The following is a 26,531-nucleotide window of genomic DNA, read 5'->3' as shown; positions in this document are numbered from 1 at the left end:
AGTTAAATTTTCACATCCGCTATTATATCAATTGATAATATGGTATGGATTACCAATAATATTCCACTATTATTGGTAATGAATTCCTAGTGATAATAAACAATATATATTTTTTTATATGAATAAAGTTTTTTTTTTCTTGCATTTTATTTTAATATCGAAAAATGAAGTTTACCTTCCAATTATTGCATGTACACAATAATAATCTAATAAGTTATTTAGTTTATTTTATTATTGATTATCCAAAAATAAGATTGACAAATAATATAAGACAATATTAATTTACAATATTTATTTTTATTTTTTAATTTTAATACTAAAATCTTAGAAATGGAAAATTAACCACTTAATAACAATGTATTAAATTGTATAGCATTAATTTTTTTTTAAAATATTAAAAAAAATTTGGTTTTCCTTTTTTGACCCTTTTAGTATTTACAGTGTTAATATCATGCATTATACAACAGAGTAAAGATCTCACTAAATAAAATATATATATATATATGGGCAACTCGATGATGTTAATTTTGGAATTTCATTTTTAAGTTCTTATATCACATGAAAGATTGATTATTTACTGAATCGATAAAATTTATTTTTATTAAATAAAATTTTAATATATCATTAAATTGATCATTTCTATAATTTTAAATTTTTAAAATGATAAAAATGTTAATAATGAAAAATTTGATTTTAAAATTATATTATCTATGAGCTTCTGACTTCCATTACAATATCTCAATACATTTCAAAACCATGAGTTACCTTATATTACATCCAATTAAGTTTGTATATTCAATTGGGCACTACACCTTAACTAGAAGCTTAGAGGAAGATTGGTTAAATATCTTGCATTATTATTTGGACTAATTTTATAAAACAAAGACCCAATTAAAAGCCTTTAAAAAAACATAGAACTTAATTTGGAAAAACCCAAATAAACAATCTCAATAGTGATTGATTAGGAGGCAAATCCAAACGGAGTTCATGGGCAATCTCAATAGCGAATGACTCATACGCAATGTGCAATACATCATATAAACTTACAAAAGATAAAAAAATAAAAATAAAAAAAAAATGAATAATTAAAAACAAGTCTGACAAATCCCATCCCATTTTTCCCTTCTGACAAAACACAATCCAAAACGACAAAAACATTAGATTTGGGACTGTGGAGGCAAGCTCCTACGCGGACTCCACGTTTAATCAATGAAAAAATTAAAAATTTCTAAAGAATTTAAATCGAGTGGGTCTAAAAGCGCATGGAAAACACGCGCCGCAACCCAAAGCCACTCCAACAGCTAGAGGGAAACTCCCCGCGCGGAGAGGGAGAGTAGAATGAACGCGCCAGAAGAGAAGGGAAAAAAAAAAAAAAAAGATAAAAAAAAAATTGAATGAGGAGTCATGTGACTTTTAGAGAGGGTCCATAAAACTACAAAAACTAGGGAACAAAAGTCTTTATACTTCTCTCTCTTCTCTACTCTTATTGCTGGTTGTGATTATTGGAGAGAGAGAGAAGAAAGTGAGAGGTAGAGAGGAACCCACCTCAGTTTCGCTTTCTAGGAAGCATGTTGAGGAAGGGTTTGTAGTTGTTTTTAGAGAGAGAGAGAGAGAGAGAGAGAAGAAAGCAGCTCATAGAAAGAAAGAAAGAAAGAAGAGGAAGAGAGAGAGAGAAGAGTAATCTAAGGAAGAAGAAGAAGAAGAAGAAGAAGAAGGAAAAGAGAGAGAAAGAAGAAGATGATGATGATGTTGATGAGAGAGAAAGATCAGCAACAATAACAGCAGAGAAATATAATATATATTTTGGAAAGGAAAGGTCGTTATTGCATTTCTCTCACTCTTCTGCTCTTTACTCTGGCCTTTTCTCAGCCCCTCAGGACCCCCCTCTCTTTGGAAGCTCATTCATCTCTCTTATTTCAGAAAAAAAAATAAATAAGTATTTAAGAAAAAAACCCCACCAAAAAAAAAAAAATTTATTTTTTGGTCATAAAAGCCAAAGTGGCAGTGGTAGTAGCAGCAGAAGAAAAGAAACCAGCAGCAGCAGTAGTAGCAGCACTAGTCTCTCTTAACAATTACAGCAGGACAGAGAAAGCCACCCAACAAACAAGATCTCCCTATTTCTTTCTCTCTCTCTCAAAAACTTTTTTTTTTTAATTTTTATTTTCTTTCACTCTCTCACACTCTCTCTCTCTCTCTCTCTAACAATCTCACTGATACAAATTTCAGAGACCCCACTTTTTTTTTACATATATAATACCTACATAGATACATCCATAGATTTAGTTCTAGAGTGCTCAAAACTTTTTCCGTATAATTGTATTGGATTGGATTGGATTTGATAAAAAAAGGAAAATCATCAGAATTAGTTGTGGCTACTACAAGGAGGTTACCATCAGATTCTGGTGCTTTTGCAGACTGGGTGGCTTCATCCTCCTCCGCAGCTGCAGCAGCTCGACCACCACCCACTGTTCCAGACGACCTCTCCCTCGGCTTCAATGCTGGGCCCACCGCCGCAGCCGCCGGAGCCACCTCCTCTTCTATGTGGCCCTTGGGAGGTCCATCTTCTTCCTCCTCCAGGCCCATCAACTATGGTCTTCCTCCGGAAATGGGCATGGTCGGTCTCCGCGACGTCTTTGTCGTCGCTCCAGCTTCATCTTTCCACCCCCATAACAACCACCATCACCACCACCACCTCCACCACCACCACGAACCCCTCCTCTCCTCCTCCTCCGACCACCCCCATTCCATCAACGTCTCTTCTAATCCCGCCACTGCTCTCGGTGTGGGCGTCGGCGTCGGCGTTATCCCTCTTCTCACAGCTTCCCCTTGTCTCGCTACGGCCCCGCCTCCCAATTTAGCAGGATCCATAGATGACGATTCCAGTAATGCTCTCGCTGCTCGCAGCAGAAGCGGCGGAATTCAATTGTGGCAGCAGCAGAACCAGCAGCAGCAGACGCAGCAGCATTTCTTCAAGAAGCCCGCGATTCTCGATCACGGCGGAAATAGCGGAGGAGGTGCAGCCCATCTGGTTCAGAACAGCGATGGCTCAGGTGGACTTGGTGGGTCTGGTGGGGGTGGTTCGTCTTCGGGGACAACGACATGCCAAGATTGTGGGAACCAAGCCAAGAAAGATTGCAGCCACAGGAGGTGCAGGACGTGCTGCAAGAGCCGCGGTTTCGATTGCGCTACGCACGTGAAAAGCACGTGGGTACCCGCGGCTCGGCGGAGGGAAAGACAGCTGATGTCTGGTGTTGCTGCTGCTGCTGCTGGTTCATCGGCTTCGACTTCGGGAGCTAAGAAACCTAGACTCGTTACCTCCCAGCAAACCACCACCACATCTCATACTTCCACTTCTAATACCACTCCTCCTAGAAGCTTCGACACCAGCTCTAGTCACCAAGGTTTTCTCTTCTTTCATTTTTCATCCACTTCTTCTTCTTCTTCCCTCTATTTTGTCTTTATTTAGGGTTGTGGAAATAATGAAATTGCTGAATAGGTGGTTTTCTTTTCTTTTCTTTTTTTTTTTTTTTTTTTTGGGTTTGAATAATTTGTTGATAGATGCTAAAGAGGCATTGCCAGGTCAAGTACGTGCACCAGCAGTTTTCAAATGCGTACGAGTCACGTCGGTGGAGGATGGTGAAGATGAGTATGCATATCAAGCGGTGGTGAAGATCGGTGGGCATGTTTTTAAAGGTTTTCTTTATGATCAAGGTGTTGACGGAAGAGATGGGTTTCCTAATCTTTCTGAATTGCATTTGGGTGGTGGTGGTGGTGGTGGTGGTGGTAGCAATGGAGGTGTAGGAAGAAATGGGGCGTCCTCTTCTTCACCCATTTTAGATCCCAATGATGTCTATGGAACTTCAACTGGAGCATTGCTTGGTGGTTCAAGCTATGGTAATCCAATAAATTGAAACAAAAGTTATATACATATATATTTCTTTGCCGGGTTGTTAAGATTTTGGAATATGGATCAAAAGGACTCGGAAAGGAATAACCTCTTGTAGTTGTTAATTAATTTATTTTGTTGTTTCAATTTTCTTTTATTATTATTTTTTTTTGCCTACTAATGATTGATATTGTGTAGATCAGACTTTGCGTTCAGACTTTGCATTTTTATTAACATATATATATGCTTCTATTTTCTCTGTCAAATTAGTTTTTGCTTGTTTTTTTTAAATTTTTTTTTATTATTTTCTTTTTCTTCCTCGTGTTTATATTTATTCCTTTGTCATCATATTAGACTGGGGATTATCATTTGTCAAAGAAGTTGCACTTTCTCTCTCACTATTGCAGAAGTTTCTGTACCAAAATCAAAAGAACAAATTATTAAAGGAGATGAAAGTCCTGCTCTTGTAGATATATGTATTTTCTTTATATATATATATATATGTACACTTTGATATTTGCACCTTTGGTTACTTTCTTGTAGTTGCTGCCTTTCTTTGTTGTTGGTCTCTTTTTGTTCATAAGAGTTATTGCTTGACAAAGGTGAAATCTACAGTAAAAGGTATGTTTTTTCCATCATAAGCAGACACTGCCATTAACCTTATCTTTTTTGTGCTATAATTTTGTCTTTCTTGTACGCACTGTTGACTCGTGCGCTATATACAAAATACATAATTTTCTAAAGCATTTTTTTTCTTTCTTTCTTTTGGTTTTGTATGTATTTTCAAAGTTAGTTTATAATGGTCTTAATTTACTGTACTAGTTTCTCTTTACTGTTCGGTAATCCAATTAGTTTAGTTCTTAATCAACCAGAAGTAATTAATTGTGAATTTCATAATAATCATAGTGTTGCTTTAGACTTTTTACCACATAAGGAAGTAGTTGCAATGTCACTATCATTTTTTCATCAAACAAGAAAGAGCACTCCTTCATGGATGTCCTGTCATGCCCCCATTTAACTCTTTGATTGAACTTGTGCGATATATGGACAAACCTTGTGGTTTACTTGCATTCATGAAGAAGTGAGGTACTTGCTTCTGATGGTGCATTCTAGTAAAGGTAAATATTTCCAACCAAAATGTCGATATTTCAAACTCTTTATCCAGCTTTGTGAATCGCTTCCACCTATCGATCTTTAGCAAGTTTTCTTTTGTATTTTATTTTATTTATTTTTTTTTTTTGGGTCAGCATCATTGCCCCAAATTAATGTTATATAAATGCACTGTTTCAGTGCTTGTGTTTCACAGTTTCTATTGAACTGAACTTGCACTCGAATACTTTTCTTCTCGCATCGTTTTGATTGGTTATGTTTTTTGTTTCCCTAATTGTATCCCATATCAGTGAATGTGATATGTGCAATGTATAGACATTAGTGTTGTACAATGTTTTTTTATTTTATTGTATTAATTATGTTTGGTAATTGTTGAAATATTGTTTGCTTGTTTATTCTTGACCATTTTGTCTGTTTATGTCAGTTGTGCTTAGCAGGATAATTGCTGTCGAGCAGGATGGTTATTTGGCTTAAATAGTTTTATTTATTGAGATGCCGGAGACATGGATGACTTACTGTTTTGGCACTAACCTTGCATACAAATGTTGACTAATGCTGCTTAGCTAACGGTGTCCTAATTCAATGCTTACCGTTGATTTTTCTTTGCCCCCCACATGCTGTTCCCCTTTCTTTGCCAGCATATATTTTTTTATAATATAGATGGATTTCACCATGTGAATTGCATTAGAGCATTGTGGTTTGTTTTTGTTTTTGTTTTTGTTTTTTTTTTTTTTTTGTGTGTGTGTATATTTTGCTATATATGCCTACCTCACTAAGTTTGATATATATTTTATATGTGCTTAATTTTTATTTCTTCTACCCTTCTAAATCATGTCTCAATACCTTTCTTTGAATCTCAATTTTTTTTTTCAAATAGAAATATCGAGTAGGCCATGTTTGGGCACCGAGAATCTTGTTTCTTGAAACAATTTTTATTCAAAAATGTTTAACAGAAAATTGATAACTAGTATGATATTAATGCACTTATATATTCTTGTCTCATTGTTTGCTTCATCATGTCAGCAGGTCCTTCTTTTATTAAAATAATAATTAAAAGATACCCTTCTTGGCTAAGATTTAAAAAACAATAGACTGTTGACCTGGGAAACTAAAGAAATTTTATTTTTTAGGTTGAATATCATATTCTTCTTATGCATTTGAGATCTACTTGTTCTTCTCATCATAACTTTTCTCCATCATCATTTCCAGTACGTATATGACTGATCGATTAAGGAACATATTGATTTTATATGAGTTTTTGTTTTGTGAAAACAGAAGATTTTAAGTGACTGATTTGTCTGACAATTGCACAATGCATGTCATAACAAATAGTAGGATAGTGAATGCATACCTCACATAATATGCCATTTTCATGAATATCATAAAATTAACTCGTTCTTTAGATTGTAACTTAGGAAAGTTAGAGAGCTAAGAATAATTGAGGCAACTGATACCAGATTAACATCGAGTATGCTAGCAAGCTTGTTTAATAATTTGGGTTATTTAGGCAAATTTTGTCTGCATTTTTTTCTTTCCTGTCAAGTAATCAACCCGTTTATTTATATACCATTTTATGTATTAATTAGCTTTAGATTGAAACCACCAAAATAGAATTAGTTCAGAAGATCCATGGGTTTAACATGCATTTAGTTTTTACAAAGAAATTGGTTGCTTTCAAGGAATATAATGTTTTTTCAAGACACATTTATATATATATATATATATAGTCTCATTCATATATTGTCAAGAAAATGCTCCATGTCCATGATTGTAGATGCAAATCTTGATGTCCAACATCGCATGTGGATTTTCTACATTGAATGAGAATCCATGTTTTAGTGTTTTCTCAAACATTATGGTAAATCTTTCATCTTCTACAGTCTGATGCGTGAAATTTGTCCGAGTTGTTATCATGATTTTATGTGTTGTGAATGCAGTGATTTCTGTGCAAAACTAATGATCTGAAACTAAATTAAAACACGATTAGATGAATTGACGAATGACCAATAATTTGCAGCTTGGTTAAATATTATATGCTATATATGGCCTGACCAAATTGACTACGTTGTGGCTGGTAAGAAGGTAATACTACAGTTCTTATTTTGTTTCTGAAACAAAGAATCGTTTTTTACCTTTAATTGTGTGCGTCCTATTAATGTTTATTAGAAGGTGATGGTTGTGATAAGAGCTTGCCCATTGTTATATTAGGAACCTTTCTTTTATTATTTGTTTAAATCTATGTTTGACTGGTTACATATATTAATATATAAATAAATAAATATTTCTTCATGTTCTTATCCATTTACGAGATAAATGTTTGTTTTATTGTATGGTATTGAAGAATGGTTAAAAAAAGTACACAAGGACTTGATTATTGAGCCAGTTGCCAATTTGTCATCCTAAATCCTAACAATAATCTTCTGTATGGAAGATGATCAATTTGTGTGCGTGCGCTTTTTTGCATGGATGTTTTGGACGTTGTGTATTTTGTTTATAATAAATGTAAACCATGCAAAGTAGGACGAATATTCTGATCATCTGGGATTTGATTTTTTTTTTTTTTTTTTGGGTATTATATCATTTAGTCGCGGTGAAGGAGAAGGTGAAGAATTTACTGGTTTCAGAAAAGCTCAAAAAATTGGAGTTAGAAATATTATGTTGAATCTGGCGAAATATATAATATAACCATGGATATTTTTGTTTTTCCTTAGTGACAGTCTCCAAAAATGGTGATCAAGTTTCATTCCTTTTACAAGAACAACATTAATGAAGCTTAGTACAGATTCATTCATTGATGAAGAATTTGATGCCCCATAACCAATAATGAAGCTTATATATATATATGCTTAGTTTACGCAAATTTATATTTTGAAAAGAAAAAAAAAAAAGAAGTCATGCATATTAATTTCCTCAGGTGACAGGTTATTAATTCAATCCCCTAGCAGAAAAATATGAAGTGAAAAAATTGTTTCTTTGTTCCTTTGATTCTACAAATGGATAGAAAAAGAGGGTTCACGGTGAAACATAAATTTGTTTTCCTAATAGACCGTAGATTTTTTTTCCTTTTTAGCCTCTAATATAGAATAGAATAGAAGAAAATTTTGCACATTAAAGCTGAAAAAGTGAAAACCTATTTTTATTTATTTATTATTATTTTTTAATAAGGAGTTTGATCGCTTTCTTTATGACGTAAATTCTTCTAATAAATAAATTGTAGCACTCCTTGCCAGAAGCATTTTTCATTTTTATTTATTTATGTTTTCTTGAAATCCAACCCTATACTGGCCAATAAGACAATTATGAAGGATAATTTCCAATACTTTCTTGGTATTATTGTTACTCTCTGTGCAAAGCTTTCTGCGGTACAGCTACTAATATATTCCATGTTGATCAGCATCATAGCAAAGAAATGGGTTTTATTAATGATTTTTGTTTTGTTTTTTTTTTTTTTTTAAATCTTTTCCAATGGTGTTTTTGATTGGAGTTTGGTGACGGTGGGTGGGACAGTGGGAGTAGTACTTAAGGTTTAGTTTTTTTCCCATAGATTTTCCATGATAAACGAATCTCTGGTGTTTCCAAAGTGACTGTTTCTACAAAGGGATGGGCATATGATGGAGATTTTTCATTCAATTCTGCTTACGTATATATATAATGCAAAAGGGTCATTCAGATCATCACGATGAACAAAAAAAAGCTACTAAAAGCTAGGTTCGCACATTTCCAAAGCAATATTGAAATAAAAATAAATAATTAAAACAATTTCCAAAAGATAATTATCAAAATGGGCAAAAGAAATTTGTTGAAGGGAAAGTTTCTATAAATGGTAATGCGATTAGCTTCTGATATTTTTACATTTATGGTTGGTAATGTTTGTATAAGGGAATCTATAGCTACCAATATTAACTGCTAATACTCTCAAAAGTCAAAAGTGAACCAAACAAAACTGACTGTTTATATGCTCTTGGTTGAGTGACATTAATTGTGATTTGTTTTTTTAACCCAAAAAAAAAAAATAAAAAATTCCGATTGAAATGGGTTAGTTGCAAGCCCTTGCTTCTATTAATTTCGTGTGGCATATATGGTAAAGGTTTAAAAAGAATTGGGTTTATTTTATATTCGTGAGAGTTTTAAACTATCTATATTAACTAATTTTATATTTATGAGAATTAGAGATTTAGGGATCACATGTCTTTGTTCCATTAGGTGTTGACTAATTCATAATAAATAAATAAAAAATTGATAATTATCTCCCTCGAATTATCAAACACGCAAAGTGTTAAAATAAAACAATTTCACTATTTGGTCTATGGAGTTGAATTTCTAATAAAAAAGAAAGAGGGATCATTAGGTATTGAATCCAGGACCTAAATGTTATTATCCTTAATCATGGCCAACTAGGATGTCCAAAAAGGATAAATTTCTACTTTTTAGATTTTCTTGTTGGTACAAAATGGCGTGCATGCTTATGATTTTCATTGAAAAACTTCATATCGATTCTAAGATATACACACTATCACCGTGTCATTTATGAGAATATATATGTGGTTTATTTGTAAGTTATTAATCATCAAATAGAATATTTAGTCTCAAAATATGGGGTTGAGTGGATAAAATTATGAACTATTAAATTTACCAAATAATAAAAGAGTATAAATTGAGGCGAAATAAAAGTTAATTAACATGAGAAAAAAGTATGATTTTAAAAAGTATTATGTAGGTATACATAGTTAGATATATAGTAATACGGAGCAATCCCCTATGAGACTAACTAATTAGTAGACTTCTTTTGTTTCAGTTTCCTTTTCTTGGAAGAAAAGTTATAAAGAAATTGAAGTAATATGTGTATATATATATATATATATATTAATATATATATGACCTTATTTTTATTTTATTATTATTATTTTTTTAACATTGAGAATGTAGGTATTGGAACTTGGAATCTCTATCCCAAAAAGCACTGGCTTTGCCACTTGCCTATTCTCAAATTCAAATTTTTGTTTAATTTTTTCTACTTAAAAAAAATACTACCATTTAAAAAAAAAAATTCCTTATATGTATATATATTTATATATATATATATATATATATATATATAAATACTTCCACTTTTTGATATTATATCCAAATTCCCTTATATTAAAGTCTTCAATGTACGTATTTAATTTGCACGACCAACGAGGGCAGAATATTGCAAAGCCATATGTACATACGTATATATATATATATATCGTTTTATTATTTGAGTAAAATAAACTTTATAGAAATCTAAATGATCATTATATGGTTAGTTTATATTTAAATATATTTATCATTTTAAAAATTGATTTTTCTATATTTTGATTATATTAATGTAGCAATAAAATAATAATAATAACGTATGTATATTTGATAAATAATTTAATACATTAATAGATGTGTGTAGTGTTACTTTCAAAACTATTAAATGGATCTCATAAAAACCTAATTGTACATTATATATAAGTACTGTATATGTACGACATGCCAAATGCTTTCCACAAGAAAATATATGATATCATTTTAATTAATGTATTGATGTTGTCGTGATTTTCAAGAACCAGAAAAGTTGTCACAAATTTTATGGATATCTCAAAATGTTACAACAGGTCTTTGTATTCTTGACATGTATATTAATACTGCTTTGTAAATTATATTCCAAAATGGCCAGTTTGTTTCGTATTGGACAGTTAAAATAACGAAAAAAAGTGGTCTATACATGATGCTCAGCTGATATTTCTTTGGACTAATTAATAATCATAGAGATTAGGGTAGATAGTATCAGAGTGTGAAAAAAATAAAAAAATAAAAAAAAGAAAGAAGAAAGAACAAGAGAAACAAGATAAAAATCCATATGTATCAAAAATTTCTAATTAGATTTAGAAGCCAACACCAAGAAAAAAAGAAAAGAAAAGAAAAAACAGAGATGAAATATCTTTACTTTTATTTCGCTCAATTTCTCCACTTTCATTTCAGTTTTCTTGCGGCATCTTTATATGCAGTTTTATCAGAAACATAATAAAGTTATGTTAATTAGTTAATTTAATACTTGCAAATTTTTATTTTTACTTTTTGTCAAATTAGGCCGCCCTTAAATTAGTATTAGATATTGCAATTGAGACCTTCAATTAATTTACATATTTATTGTGTGATTAAGGATATTTTATGATGAAACAAAAAAAAAAAAAAAATTTGATAGCAACAGAATCACATTAATTATATCATGTAATTTTTCAATTTTGTTTCTCAGTAACATCCATTTTCTCATTTCACTATTATATGATCCCTATTTTCATTTTATTGAATATTTCAATTAATTATACATAATTTTACAGTACAATTATTTAGACTCTACAACTTTCCACATATGGAATATTAGAGTATTCAGATTATATGTATAGCCTCCATTGTTTCTTAAAAGGCACACTAGTTCCTTTTTGCTTGGTATCCCATATATATATATATATGGAAACCTTTCTGCTTGCTTTGCACCCCATAGTATTAAATAATTGGAAGGGAAGAATATTGTGAAAGTTCATATCTTTTTTTTTTTTGGGCTTTTTTTTCTTTTGTCTCTCCATAGAATGATGGAACAAATGTGCAGCGCTAATTGCTTGCATGCACTAATGCTTGATTAATTAGTATAAACCAGTGCTTAATATGCTTTATAGAGGGGAAAAAAAGTTGCTCAATTTATTAATGGACCAAATGATTTGGGCAAAAAAAATAAAAAATAAAAAAAATTAGTTGATGTAAAAGTTTCATTTTGGCATAATCAATGGTAGCAGCTAGCTTATAAATTTATAAACAAATACATGGCTTTCAGTGCTCCAAACCCACTAAAATATGCTCTAATTGAGTGTTGATAGAATCATAAGCAAACAAGCATTAATTGGTCGATGTGGTTGGTGGGCCAAATGGGCTTTAATTAAACTTTGTTAATTGCAAGTAAATCACATTGTGGATGAAAGAACATAATGAGAGCGGTACAAAAGGAACTAGCATTAATTTTTCGTGATGCTTTCCAATAGTTCTTGATACTAATTTTTTAAATGTTTTCCTGTGTTCATGGTATAGGTTCCTTAATCCTGCCTTTCCCTTCTAAAACCCCTTATGATTCTTATTCATTAAAAGAAAACCCTTATGATTCTCTATAAATAATTGAGCAAAGGAGTTTCTTTTATATGTAGGCTAATAAGCACTCGTAGTTCTTATATTTCTCTTTTCAATTTTCTAAAATTCAAATATACCTAGATGTTTTGCATTTGAATCTCTAGATCTTTCTTTGTTATTTCAAATATACCAAGATCTTTCTTTTTCTTTTTCCTTTTTTTTTAATTTAATTTAATTTTTTATTTTTTTATATCATTAAAGTGAATCAACAATTGAGAACGAACAAGATTTTTTTTTCCCTTTTTTTTAAAGAAAAAAAAAAGGAAAAAATGTTTTCTAAAATTGTGATAATATGGAATTCAATAAAATAGTGTTAATTTGCAACACGTTACAATTTTGTTAAAACATAAACATCTTGAAAGATTTGTGAACCTAAAAACTTATAATCTCTTTTTAGAAACTTATAATCTCTTTTTAGAAGTAAAAAATTTATTGAATAATTAAAATCAACACGAACTTTATAAACAAAATGATATTAACACTTCGCAGCTAAAATTAAAAAATTGATCGTCCCTCTTGGAAGTTGTACTTTTAGGCGTGGGGTTTGTTATTCAAAAACTGTTTTTACTTTGTTTTGTTTCTTGTTTTCGAAAACAAATCCAAACATATACTTGTTTAAAATGTTTTTAAATACCGTACAACAAATTTTTTGGCTGTTTTTAAATTTAAAGATATTGTCTAATAGCAAAAGCAAAGTTAGATGTTAAATTAATTGTTATTTTTCGTTTTTTGGATATTAAATTGGAAGGTAAAAGTTTGACGCTTTCTTTGAACTCGATTCCGGAGCTCGTACGAATATAATTGGGTTCTTTATTTTATAAAGCAATGGAATGGAAATGGGGGAATTTTCCTTTTCCAAAAGATCCTTTTCAAAACTGTTATTTTTATTTTATTTTATTTTTTTTAGCAATGTAGAAAATGCAGAAGAAAATATGCTGCACTAACTGTTAACTTCATAACAATTTTTTATAACCTGCCTTTTACTAAACCGTACTAAAACACCATAAAAGTAAGAAAAAAAATAGGTAAATAAAGAGCCTCTTTGCTTAAATTCGAAAGACCATTAAAGAAAAGCAACAAAAAGAAGGTCCAAGCATCATATATCAGTACTATAGCATTTCATGATCCTATAAAACTTTTTCACCTTTTTTTTCCTTTTTTTGGGCATTTTACAAAGCTTGAAACCTACAAGAAGAAAAGTTTTCTGAAAAAAATATAAGAGTACACTCGTAAGTTCTTAGTCTTTAGGGAGATTTTTATACATTAGACTGTGACACCAGTAAGCTCTAGTTGAGCCACTGCAGTATTTATAGCATCAATAACATCCATCTTTCCCCTGCTCACCGCTTCATCCATTGGAGTCCTCTCATGGCTAAACATAACCCATTGCCAAAACGATTTATCCGTAAAGAGAAGTGTTTCAAAATCTAGAAAAAGGAAAAATCTGGACTAAGGTCACAGTCAGGAAGATCACATACCTGTTTAATACACTTACATTAGCTCCTGCCATAATCAACTTTTTAACCACCTGCATGAACGCAAACATTTAAACAAAGAAGCTGACCAAGCAGACAGTAATTGCACTTAAGCAAACGTGATGATTACCTCGACATGTCCATTGAGGCAAGCCCAATGCAAAGGTGTATTGTTCTCAACATTAGAGGCATTAAGATCCTGCTCACATTAAGACCCCCAAAAACTACATCAATGGGTCCTAGCATATGGCAAAAACTTTATACAAAACACTAGACAATCTATAAAATTAAATTATGGGATTTAAATATAAGCTAAGTTACTCAATAGATACATTAATAAACATACCAAAGACGGTCAGTTTTATTGGTTTACTACCAGAACCGAACTGAATATGGTAAAAAACAAAATAACAGCCAAGATAGTCAGTTTTGGTTTGTGTGGTCAGTGTTGTTGGTACCACCTACCAAGTTCCCTTCTATTACTGCAAGTATTTTCAGCCAATGGTTATTTATTAGTACCATGAAAACAATATATGATTCTCACCAACATCTGATTAACCAAAATTTACATACTGATTATTGAAGCAGTTGGATAAATGATGTCCCCTATACCATTGCATCTTAACTGTCCCTCGCTCGCTTCCAAAAAATTTTGACCACACATAACCTATACCTTTTTCATTCTCTAAGCATTTTAACACATGCAGTTCAAACCACCTACTTGCTTTACAAGTTTAACATAGGACCACTTCCTTGAGAGGCCACAAAACCAAAGGCCCACCACCCATAGTTCTTCACCTACTGTTAGATAAGCCACAGACGTTCTGGAAAGTTTGGTACAACACCACCAATGAAAATGATAGTGATTATGATGACAGTCAAAGCAACTGTTTAGTGGAACCCACACAAATTTCTACATTTCAGAAATCCAAATATTCAAAATAAAAAATAATAAAAATTAAAAAAATCCTATTAAACAGGTCCACCTTCTCTAATTAAACATAAAAAATGTCCTGTGCATTAAAAACCTATGTCAGAAAATCCTTATCATTTCTAAAGTTCAAAAATTTGGTGATCGTCCTACCGATTAAACAGGCCCACCTTCTCTAATTAAAGTTGTATGCCATCAAGTGGTTTCATATACAAGCAAATGGAAAAAAACCTAAACAAAATGGCATCGTAAATAGCGGATAGAATGGTCAAAGATGCTGTTAAGACATGTGATAAAAATCAAAGAAACATTATCACCAAGTTAACAAAGTAACCATACAAAAACTACATAAAAAAAAAATAATAATTAAAGAAAAAGAAAAAGAAAGAAAGAGAAAAAAGATGTATTTTTGACACACCAATAAATAACTATCAACCAAAATTGCATTTTCAACTGAAAACTAATAATTTTAAGACTGCTGTCTCACCACTCCTCTACTGATAAGATATTCCACAACATCAAGATGTCCATTAGCAGAAGCCATATGAAGTGCTGGAATCAATTATCAAGAGAAACAGGTTAAGCAGTATTTAAACAACATTCATTATATGATACTCACAGCATTAATTTTTATTGAGATGAAACATAACAACGTAACAAAATAAAAAAATAATAATAATTAAAAAAAACTGTAACAACAATGTTTAGAGATTCCACATATAAGAAGCTAAAAAAGGAACAGGAAAATATGTATACAATACTTTGCTAGCAAATTCCTTTCGAATAAATATTATGGTATACATAAAAGAGGCAGAAAAAGAGATGAAAAGAGAGGAATGACAAATTATGATTCCCTTTTCCATTCCATGTGTCCTTCTCTTTGAATTAGAGAAGGGAAAAAATAGTTTGGATCAAGAGGAGAATGTAATTTAACTCTTGCACTATGGTTTGTTCCCCAGAGGAAAAATGAAAAAAAAAAAAAAAAAAAAAGAAGAAAAAAAAAGGAGAGACATGGAATAGAGAAGAAATTTACATCTCTATTTCCTGTCTGATTTTGATAGAAAAGACAAAAAGAGCAAACAGAATTCATCTATATTTCCATATCTCAAGTCATAGGCTTTATAAGGACCAAGTCCAAGTCTTCCATCATAAAGAGATGAAATCAATCAGATCCATGCATGTACATTATATTTCAGGAACCATATTCAATAGACTTTGGGAAAATGACTATGAAGTAGTAATGTGTCATGGTTCCTATGCTAGGCCCATAAGTTTACCTTAAGCCACTAATTGGATCAAGAACCCCTTGAGCATAAATCCAAGTAAAATTCAAGGCCTCAATTGGTGACTCACTTACATTGAAATAGGTCAGTCATACTGTTAGTCCTGTTATCCTCTAAAGATGATTATCCCTAAAAACTTTTTACTAAAAACAATAGTATTGGCAATAGGAACCCCTCACCATTTCTGATTCGGGGTAGAGTGGTAAGGCAAGGGTTGCACACGTGTACTAAAATCCTTAAACAACATATAAACACCCAAAACTTTTTTGTCCATCTTGGAAAGTGAAGTAGGCGCCTGTCGTACACAACAGGATGGTCAATAAATCCATCATCAACACAGTCATTTCTCTCTAAGTGAAGATAGTTTTAAGCATAAATCCATAGAATTCAACAAATAAACCATTTGACCTCTTGCTCTCTGAAGTTAAATATCCATTAGAAAGCTTACACAACCTTCTCTTAACAGCTACTGTAATTCAACAAGACTATCAATTCCCTCCTTTATCCCCCTCGACCCCATTTTTCTTTTTCCATTTTCATTTTTCTTTTTTTGCTAGATTGAAGTCCAAAGCTGTGCTAATTTAGAACCCTAATGAAAGATGCCAATACAAGCCAGAAAAACTATTAGGTTGTAATAACCATTAAAACAATGAAGGGTGATAGTGAAGACAATAATTCCATTACACCTTCTTTAATACAGCCATTAAACCTATATGTCAACAGCTGAAGTAAAGAATTTCACATGAAATGCTTGCAAGAAAATCCATCAGGTCATAAAAATCATATGTGAAAAGGATAACAGCAGTACATGAGATTATAAGCACGAAATTATCATTGTGTAGGATATAAAATTAATCAAGAAGTGCATCTTTTGCACCTATTGGATCATTATTACAAATTTGCACCTTTCCTTGATTCCTTCCGTTCACTCCAATAAACTGCTATCTCATTTATCCAATTCCAACAGGTATAAGGCTAATAAATAAACTAGGCACAATAATTTTCTTTCAAATTACGCTGACATCACTTATCAAGATAAATGCATTCATTTGGACAAACTAGTGTCTCCAGAAAGGTTAAACCAATATCCTATAGCTCCAAGATAAATGCATTCATTTGGACAAACTAGTGTCTCCAGAAAGGTTAAACCAATATCCTATAGCTCCAAGATAAATGCATTCATTTGGACAAACTACTGTCGCCAGAAAGGTTAAACCAATATCCTATAGCTCCTTATGTAATGTAGACACCTAGAACTCGGAGGCCAGTAGCAAGAGTTTTGGATGTATTACCTAGACACACTCAGCTTTCTGTCACAGGACCCCATGTGTAAACATAGAATAGGATTGTGTTATGCACACCACTACTGTTCATAAAGCTCTCATAACTATCTCAATTTAAAGCATACCCAACATAATAGCAGTACAGGTTATTGGGTAGAACAAGAATTATAGTTGTTTGTCAGTGAACCAAATATCTTGCTAAGTTCCTTTTCACTATTGTGCCTACATTTCAAATAAAATCGTTTAATTAGCCGGGAAAAAAAAAAACACGGAACCTTCAACATTTTTACATGACATGGCTGCTCTCAATATTCGATCTCCACTTACCATATATGTATCGTTTGAACTTTTAAGTTCCTTTTCAATCCATATAATTCAGGCAGAGGCATGTAAAGAAGAGAACTATATCTAGGAAGAACTAGTTGATTAAACATGCTGATTATTAAAACTGCATGAATTCATTCACCAATGAGAATTTTTGAAGACTAAATATGAAAGAAAACATGAAAAATGACATCCATTTCTCCAAAGAAACAATACTAAGTTGACACGCCATATAAGAGATAGTTTAACATGTTAAGAGGTTGAGCCAAAATGTAAATTCATAACCTGTTCGGCCAAGTGAATCCTTCGAGTCAAGAGAAACTCCAGCAGATGCTAAGCTTTTGACATCATCAAGGTCATCATATCTAGCAGCCTGCAAAAAATAGACATCACCATCCAAGTCAACTGATAGACTGGTCAACGAAGCATAGCTTGGCTGGACATTCTCCAAGCACTGCATTAACATTTCCTCAACTACATTGTTCTTGAATTGTTCTTTATTTATTTATTTATTTTCCCATTTAACTTTGCTTTTCTCTCTTTTTCATAGTCAGGGCACAGGAAGACTAAGAAAATTAATGGATCATGAGTATATATGGTTTAACAAGGTAACAGAATAGTTAGCAAACAGGTAATATCAGTTAAGATAATTTGAACCGAATGCCAATAACATCAGAGTATATACTCACAAGAAGCATCAATCAATCTCTTACAAGAAATTAAGGTAACAGGAATTGCAAAGTAAAACAAAACAAGAGATTAGTCAAAGGTGAAAAAAATTTGAAAAAATAATGAAAAACAGAATTTGAATTGCAAACGTAGTAATAAATAGAATATCTTATTTCAAGCTTGTAAAGCTACAAAAGGATTCAAATAGGCTAATGAGTAAATATATAGATTGTTGCATGCATATAGCAAACAGAACCTACCATAAGAATGAGTAAAAAGACAATACGAATTATCTACAACAACAAACAAACCATAAAGAAAATGCAAAAAAAAAAAAAAAAAAACTCCACCGAGCAAATTTGAGACACCATATTTTGTTCCCGCAGCTTAAAAGTAGACAAGCTTCAAACTTAGTGCTACTTCACAGGAACAACAACAACAACAACAACAAAAACAAAAAAAACAAAAAAAAAACCATTGAGTTGAATTGGAATAGCCATAAACCCTAAACCTAAAGAAGAATTGCCAAACTTGGAAATCATAAAATGAGGAAGATAACAAACAAATACGAATGAATACAGAGACTCAGAGAACGTTAAAAAGAGACATAGAGATACCTCAAGCAATGCCTCCACGTTCTCCGGCGTCGTTTCACTGAGACTCGGCTCCGTTTGACTCGGCTCCGCCCCCATTTTGCCTCAGCACCTCTTCTCTCTCTCTCTCTCTCTCTCTCTCTCTCTCTCTCTCTCACTCTCTCTGTGTTTCAGTCTAAGGGTCTGTTTGGACTTGGCTTGTTTACCTTTTAGATTAAAGCCCGTTTGGGAGATTTCAATAAAAATGGAAATTTTTTTGAAAAAATGATTATAGAAACTAAATAATTTGGAGTCAATTAATAGATTAAAAAAGTTTTTAGTTTAATTATTTTAATAAAAAAATTATGAAGGAATGAATAAATATATGATATGCAAATGAAAACAATAATACACATCCCCGTAAATTAATTTTATGTTTACATGTAAATGTATAAATATTTCATTATTCTTTTTTTAATATTCAATATAATCTTTGCCTATTGTTTTATCAAAAAAAAAAAAAAAAACACTCTAGCTATTGAATAATTTATAATCAATTATTTATTAGGGTTTGTCAATATTGCGATATATTAAAATTCATATAACATTTTTTTTTAATGACAAAGAAAAATTCATTAACTTATGAATTAGCTAAGATCAAATAACAGTCAATTAAGTAGTTGTTAGATAATTTAACATGTTATTTGTTAAATAAATTTGATTACGCTAGTATTATTGTTATTATATAGCTTATTCTCCTTCAATAGCAAATCTAATTTGAAGTGACCAGGTTATTACATGTATTATCCAAAAATACAATCCACATTCTATATTATCAATTACAAACTAAGTAAGACTTATCCAATTTACATCTCTTGAGAATCCAAATTTCATTCAAATACTATATTATAGTCCTTAATACAAATTCTATATTAACAAATTATAGTCTAATTAAGACTCTATGGTCAAATCTATCTTTGATTGAAGTACGAATCCTATTCAAATGCTAAGATCACATTCCTAATCAAACTATATATGATTAGTGTCTATATAATAGAAAGCCACAAGGAATAAAAGAACGTATGTAAATCATAAACAAGTTACATAGCAGTGATCCAAACACATTATAATACGATTTTATTATTTTGCAGGAGGGTGCGGATAAAGAAAGAAGGATCAATCATACATACCCAATAAAAGTTCAAAAAAATCGCAATAAGAAAATCGGGTTTGTCTGACTTCGAAAATTTTCCAGTTAAATGCTTATATTAGATATAGAATATAAATTGTTTCTTTTTTGTTTCTTGGGTTTTAAATATGCATCTTTAGATTTTAGAATTCAGATTTTATAATTTGATTGTTTTGATCGTGATCATAAATTGCTATGTTAGGGATTTAGAATTTAGAATTGTAGTGTTATCATAAATATGTTAGGGATTTAGAATTTAGAATCTTGAATATAAATTGTTTCTTTTTTTGTTTCTTGGGTTTTAAACACGCATCTTTAGATTTTATAATTTGATTGTTTTGATTGTGATCATAAATTGCTATGTTAGAGATTTGGAATTTAGAATTATAGTGTTATCATAAATATGTTAGGGATTTAGAATATAGAATTATACTGTGATAAATTACTATGTCCAAAAGTAGAAAGTTTTACTTTCTATGGATCCCGTTTTGCTGTTTGCCAAAAAAAAAAAAAAGAAAAGTTGAGACACGAACAAAAGGTAATTACGATAAGAAATCTAAAACTGAATAAGATAAAACAGTATTTCCACCAACATACATGGTACATTCATTCACTATGGATATCCATCACTTCACAAAACCGAGTCATGCATGTCCAAGAAAAAGAATGAGCAACAACTTTCAGTCCAAAGAAATCAAGATTAGAAATCTAAAACTTGATGGATCCAATAGTGTTTCCACCAACATGATACATACTGCCTGATAAATGACAGACATTATTTCACAACTGCACATATCATTTTTTTTAATGGTACACCATTTTGACAAAGTTAGAATAGAAACACTGTACAAAGAGTTTGAATTCAAGGTCTAATATTTGATGTTTGATGAGCTTAGAGAAATAGAATTACTTCCTACCCAACCTTGCCAAATGTAACTGATGTTTGGCTGCAGCTGCTTTATCAGCAGCTTCACGCTTAAGTGCCCTCTTTGCTCGTCGTCCAGTGTTGTCTTTTGCAACCTCCTTTTTCTTAGGTTGTTGGGATGAACCAGCGCCTGAGTCCTGAAAATTTGACCGGTAGACTGGTCTTGCTTCTTGGCGCCCAGCACTAACGTATCCATTATATCCCCATCTTCGATTACCAATGCGAAGACTCGATGAGTTGTTGAAATAGGCTTCATCTAAATCATCGACTTCATCCAAATCATCATATTCATGGTAGTCCTCCACATAATCATATACATATGGTTCATCATACACATCCTTGCGATCCTCCACGATTAAAGGCTTAAACCATGTAGCTCTCAGAAGTAAACACACACTCTCCTCAAACATATAATCCTGGATACTGTCCCATGAGAATAAGCTTATTAAGGCATTTCTACAACATTCTTTCCCTTTAAATGAAAGTACAAAGTGATGACCAGTTGAGCAACAATAACATGCCACGAAAAATTTTCAGATATTGGTTACAAGAATCCAAATCAAACCAATAAATCACACTTCTTTAGCATTTTGCATTTATTTGCATACAAAATCTTAGACATCCTTCTTCAATTGTCTTTTATATGTGGTAAACCTTTATTTTACCGTTTTTAACTTCCCAATAGTTATCAAAACTAATCTGTGATTTTGTGATGATCATATAACATAAAACTTTTTAATTACCATGTCCCTTCTTTCTAATTATAATATCAATTATAAATGCAAAAGCAAATTGAAAAATGAGAACAGAGATAAGATTTACACCTGCCATCAAGTGATCGATGGATGTTGAGGAACTCAAATGGATTTTTACACTGTGGACACGTTGGATTCTGGCTATACGTTGCCCATTGAAGAATGCATGTCACACTACAAAACCAAAAACGAGAGAAAGTGTAAACAAAAATAAAAATGATATATAGAATCTTATGAGCACCATAATGCCAAGTCATTTTTTCTGTAAAAAAGGATGGAAAAGAGAATTCTCTATCATAACGCATCAAGCCTCATTCTTTCTTAACATCATAAAGACATTTTTTAACATTCTTATGTTTCATTACTCTACCTTGATATTGTTCTCTTATTAATATTCATAAAAACTGGTTTTCCTACATATTTCAATGAGAATGGGACCTATTGGAAAATTGTGAAATTTAAGCAGATTTTTTTTGTTTTTTATGTGGCACCAGTTCTATGGTAGAGTTCAAGTCACTCTTATTAATTACAAAAAATTGAATATATAACACAATTGCAGCATTGCACAACACCATAGCTGAATTTTAAGCACAAGAGAACAGAATGATGCGACATGGAAACGTTGCTGATTATAACTCTTTAAGATCTAACCTATCCTTATTTCTTAATAGCTACCTGCCCTCAAACTTAGAAGTTAGATCTTTCACCTTCTTTAAGCTTTCTATTTAAGAATCTAGTCTAACCAATACTTATTCCTTAACTGCTTTCTTTATATATTATAAAATGTTGGTACAGAGTCTTTATCATCACCGGCTGATCAACCCTACCCCATCCAACAACAAGGAGAAAAGAAGGAGAGAAAAGGAGAAAACTGAGAAATAATCTCAGCAGAAACCAAAACGCATATTATAAAGATTACAGGCCATTATGACAAAAGCAGCTTCACAATGAGTCTAAAATTGAACACACAGACCAAGACTGTAATCTGGATGCAAAGAAAACAAAAAGGAAAATCCAGCCAAACAGAAACCATTTTAAGAGATTGATCAGAGACAAACCAGTAAGCATGCTCGCAACCTTTTACAAGAGCTATTTCCTGCAGCACTATCTTGTCCAAGCATATCGCACAGAACCCACCATGATTGTCCTCCTCTTCACTCTTCATTTCCCTCTGGAAACTCGAAAACACAAAGATCAAAAATTTCCCCGCAAAAAGGTACCTGACTCATTCATTTTCCAAGATTTTCAATTTTTGCCATAAATCTGAAAATCCCATGAATTTCCCATTTCGATAAATAACCCCAAGACAAAATTACCAATCAATAAAAAGAAACCAATTAAAAGTACCTGATCTTGGACAGATAAATTGTTAAGAGCAGTGGTTAGCTGCTGCTCATCAACGTCCATGTTGGGGAACGAAGTCATGGTGAAATTCTGATGAGAAAGCTGGAGAATTTCTTTTTGGGTATACAGTAATCTCACTAAAAATCAATACGCTGAAACCGATTTTATTTATAAACAAGATCGAGAAAAAAGAAACAGAAGAAAAAAACAAAAAGATGAGAATGATTCTGATTCTGATTCTGATTCTTATCTATAAACAAGATCGAGAAAAAAGAAATAGAAGAGAGAGAGAGAGAGAAAGAGAGAGAGAGAGAGAGAGAGAGAGAGAGATCCTCTTTTGGGGATCAATCAGAGCCCTAACAATTTGGGGAACTGAACGTGGATTGAAATTGAATTGCAGATTGGTCAGCGACGCGTCGTTTTCACTTAAATGTCAAAGAGGAGGAAGGGTGGCGGTTTGAAAATTTTCAAACATTTAGGGGAGATTCTGTAATAAAAGCAAAATTGAAGCGGTTGGGTTTTGATAAAATAATCGTGAAGGAAATCACCAGCAGGCTTACGTGTCGAATTGAGATGGCTTTAGCGACATTGTCTGTGGCGGTACTAGAGCCCCATAAAAATGTGATTTTTAATTTTTTTTCCAAGTCCAGTCCACCAAATGTTACGGCTTTGAATTTGATCCCCAAAAAAGTGTCTTTCTCTGTTTTCTTGTCGTCTTGATGTTGTGTATTACCATTATATAAGAATCAGAATCATTCTGTCGCATCTTTTTCTTCCTCCTTCTCTATCGTATAAAACTGGTTAGAGTGAGATTACTATATTATAATCCAATAAAATTAAACATAAAAATAAAAAATTTTCAAGCTTTCTCATCAGAATTTTCACCATGACTTCGGTCCACACTATGAACGGTGATGAGCAGCTAACCACCGCTCATAACAATTTATCTGTCCAAGATCAGGTACTTTCACTGGCTTACTTTGAATTTCTTTTCTTTTTTTTCTTTTTTTAAATTTTGTTCGTGGTGATTAATTTACTTAATTCGTATTGGAAGAGGTTGTTAATGGGTTATATTGTTTTGGGGTTGATTATTATCAATGGGAAATTCATGGGATTTTTCAGATTCTTAGCTTTATTCATTTTCTATTAAAAAAATTGCAAAAATTGAAAATCTTGGAATATGAATGGCCTTGGGTACTTTCTGTGGGGGAATTTGATTTTTTGTGTTTGTGCATTTCCAGAGGGAAATGCAAAGTGAAGAGGAGGTTAATCATGGTGGGGTCTGTGCGATATGCTTGGATAAGATATTGCTGCCGGAAATAGCATTTGTTAAAGGTTGCGAGCATGCTTACTGGTTTGTCTGATCAGTCGCTTCATGGTTTTTTTTATTTTTTTTTTATTGTGCTTGGATTATAGTGTGGGTTGATGCATTTAATTGTTCGATTTGGAATTCTTTTTAGACTGATTGTGAAGCGGCTTTCATCTTTTTTTTGGCTTTTTATACGGTTGTTGGCATGATCTTTGTTACATGCTTCTTCGCTGATTTGGTTTCTGCAGAGATTACTTCTTGGTTTTCTTATCTTCTTTGTTGCATGGGGTGGGGTTTACTAGCTGGTGGTACAAATGCTATTAGGCTATAGCTGTTTTACAAGACTTATTTTATTGTACAATGATTCATGTATTTTGTTCCAACAATATATAAAATAAAGAAATATGTTAAGAAAAAAGGGTAGGCTAGAATAGAATCTTGGCAGAAAACTTAAAGCGAAGGTGAGAGATCCAAAGAGTTTGAGAGCAGGTCTGATAGGCAATGTTTCCATGTGGCATCACCCTGTTGTCATGTGCTTAAAATTCAACTATGGTGTTGTGCAAGTGCGTCAGTGACAAGTAAGGAATATTGAACTGAATCATAGAATTGGTGTCACATCCAAAAAAAAAAAAAAAAATCTGCTCGAATTTTACAATCTTATAATACGTCTCGTCTTTGAAATTTATAAGAAATCTTCAGAACTATTACAGTTTTCGTGAATAATGGTAAGAGATCATGATCAACGGAGGTAAATGAGTTATGTTTAACTTGACTGAAAAGAGATTTAGATTAAAAACAAAAGCACATTATAAGATGTCTTTGTGATGCTACAAAAGAATGAAAGCTTGATGCATGACAAAAATTATTTTTTTCGTGTTTTACAGAGGAAATGACTTGGCATTTTGGTGCTCATGAGGGTTCTTTATATTTAATTTTTCTTTTTGCAACTTTTTTCTCTTTTTTCTTTTTGTAGTGTGACGTGTATTCTTCGATGGGCCACATATAGTCAGAATCCAACATGTCCACAGTGTAAAAACCCATTTGAGTTCCTCAACATCCATCGATCACTTGATGGCAGGTATCTATCTTTTTATTTTTTTCTTTTTTCATTTTGCTTTCACATTTATGATATTTCAATTAGAAGGAATAGACATGATAATAAAAAGGTGATGTTATATGATTATCACACTTATGAGATTAGTTTTGATAAAAATATTGGGAAGTTAGTAATAACAAAAGAAAGTTCTATGATGATCTCATAGACAATTGAGGAAGAATGCCTAGGATTTTTTTATGCAACTAAATGCAAAATGCTAAAAAAGTATGGTTTTATCTTTTGTCCCATTTTGATTCTCGTAACCGATTTCTGGAAATTTTTCATTACATTGTTAGTGTTGCTTAACTAGTCATCACTTTGAATTTTCACTTAAATAGAAAGAATAATATGTCGCCATTCCATTGGGTTTGTAATAAAAATGCCTTAATTTGTGTTGTGCAGCATCCAGGATTACATGTTTGAGGAGAGTGTTTGCTTACTTCTAAGGGCTACATGGTTTAAGCCTTTAATTGTGGAGGATCACAAAGATGTGTATGATGATCTTGATGTATATGATTATTTAGAGGACTACTGTGAATATGATGATTTGGATGAAGTCGATGATTTAGATGAAGCCTATTTGAATAACTCATCGAGTCTTCGCATTGGTAATCGAAGATGGGGATATAATGGATACATTAGTGCTGGGCGCCAAGAAGCAAGACCAGTCTACCGGTCAAATTTTCAGGACTCAGGTGCTGGTTCATCCCAACAACCTAAGGAAAAGGAGGCTGCAAAAGACAGCACTGGACGACGAGCAAAGAGGGCACTTAAGCGTGAAGCTGCTGACAAAGCAGCTGCAGCCAAACATCAGTTACATTTGGCAAGATTGGGTAGGAAGTAATTCCATTTCTCTAAGCACATCAAACATCAAACATCAGACCTTCAACTTGAACCCTGAGTACAGTGTTTCTTTTCTAACTTTGTTAAATGGTGTACCATAAAATAATACTGACATTTGCAGTTGTTAAATAATGTCGTTTATTAGGCAACATTTATCAAGCTGGTGGAAATACTGTCAAATCCATCAAGTTTTAGATTTCTAATTTTTGATTTCTTTGTACTCAAAATTGTTGCCATTCTTTTTCTCGGACATACTTGATTTGGCATTGTGAAGCGCCGATATTCATCAGCCAATCTTGTATCAATTTGGTGGTTGTATCATGTTATACTCCTTTCAACTTCTTTA

The 26,531-nt window shown here is 32.2% G+C and overlaps 4 protein-coding genes across 6 annotated transcripts; 2 read left to right on the top strand and 2 right to left on the bottom strand.

Annotated features, from left to right (window-relative positions):
* Positions 1 to 1,467: 1,467 nt before the first annotated feature.
* Positions 1,468 to 4,152, top strand: LOC107408025 (protein LATERAL ROOT PRIMORDIUM 1). 2 transcript variants are annotated; one of them, XM_048468861.2, is made up of 2 exons: positions 1,468 to 3,401; positions 3,580 to 4,152. In XM_048468861.2, the coding sequence occupies exons 1-2, from the start codon at positions 2,540 to 2,542 to the stop codon at positions 3,909 to 3,911; spliced, it is 1,194 nt and encodes a 397-aa protein (XP_048324818.1). In that variant the 5' UTR covers positions 1,468 to 2,539; the 3' UTR covers positions 3,912 to 4,152. The 2 variants fall into 2 exon arrangements, with proteins under 2 accessions (XP_048324818.1, XP_048324817.1); XM_048468860.2 differs by having other exon boundaries at positions 1,475 to 3,401; positions 3,559 to 4,152.
* A 9,057-nt stretch (positions 4,153 to 13,209) lies between these two features.
* Positions 13,210 to 18,944, bottom strand: LOC107404342 (ankyrin repeat-containing protein P16F5.05c). The gene is made up of 6 exons (XM_016011292.4): positions 18,770 to 18,944; positions 17,769 to 17,856; positions 15,081 to 15,145; positions 13,793 to 13,861; positions 13,666 to 13,715; positions 13,210 to 13,559 (listed from the first exon to the last, which is right to left on the bottom strand). Exons 1-6 carry the CDS (start codon positions 18,842 to 18,844, stop codon positions 13,451 to 13,453), a joined length of 456 nt encoding a protein of 151 aa, XP_015866778.1. The 5' UTR covers positions 18,845 to 18,944; the 3' UTR covers positions 13,210 to 13,450.
* Positions 18,945 to 20,455: 1,511 nt separating this feature from the next.
* Positions 20,456 to 23,318, bottom strand: LOC107404343 (uncharacterized). 2 transcript variants are annotated; one of them, XM_025068611.3, is made up of 4 exons: positions 22,941 to 23,318; positions 22,652 to 22,856; positions 21,663 to 21,767; positions 20,456 to 21,261 (listed from the first exon to the last, which is right to left on the bottom strand). In XM_025068611.3, the coding sequence occupies exons 2-4, from the start codon at positions 22,756 to 22,758 to the stop codon at positions 20,820 to 20,822; spliced, it is 654 nt and encodes a 217-aa protein (XP_024924379.3). In that variant the 5' UTR covers positions 22,759 to 22,856; positions 22,941 to 23,318; the 3' UTR covers positions 20,456 to 20,819. The 2 variants fall into 2 exon arrangements, with proteins under 2 accessions (XP_024924379.3, XP_015866780.3); XM_016011294.4 differs by having other exon boundaries at positions 22,652 to 22,764; positions 22,941 to 23,316.
* Positions 23,319 to 23,575: 257 nt separating this feature from the next.
* LOC107410716 (uncharacterized) lies at positions 23,576 to 26,531 on the top strand. Its single transcript, XM_016018185.4, has 4 exons — positions 23,576 to 23,898; positions 24,179 to 24,291; positions 25,220 to 25,324; positions 25,745 to 26,531. Exons 1-4 carry the CDS (start codon positions 23,824 to 23,826, stop codon positions 26,184 to 26,186), a joined length of 735 nt encoding a protein of 244 aa, XP_015873671.3. The 5' UTR covers positions 23,576 to 23,823; the 3' UTR covers positions 26,187 to 26,531.

The sequence above is a fragment of the Ziziphus jujuba genome, chromosome 10 (genome assembly GCF_031755915.1).
Source record: "Ziziphus jujuba cultivar Dongzao chromosome 10, ASM3175591v1".
Classification (NCBI taxonomy): Eukaryota; Viridiplantae; Streptophyta; class Magnoliopsida; order Rosales; family Rhamnaceae; genus Ziziphus; species Ziziphus jujuba.
The sequence above is the reverse complement of the archived record's forward strand: the minus strand, read 5'-3'. Positions and strand labels throughout refer to the sequence as shown.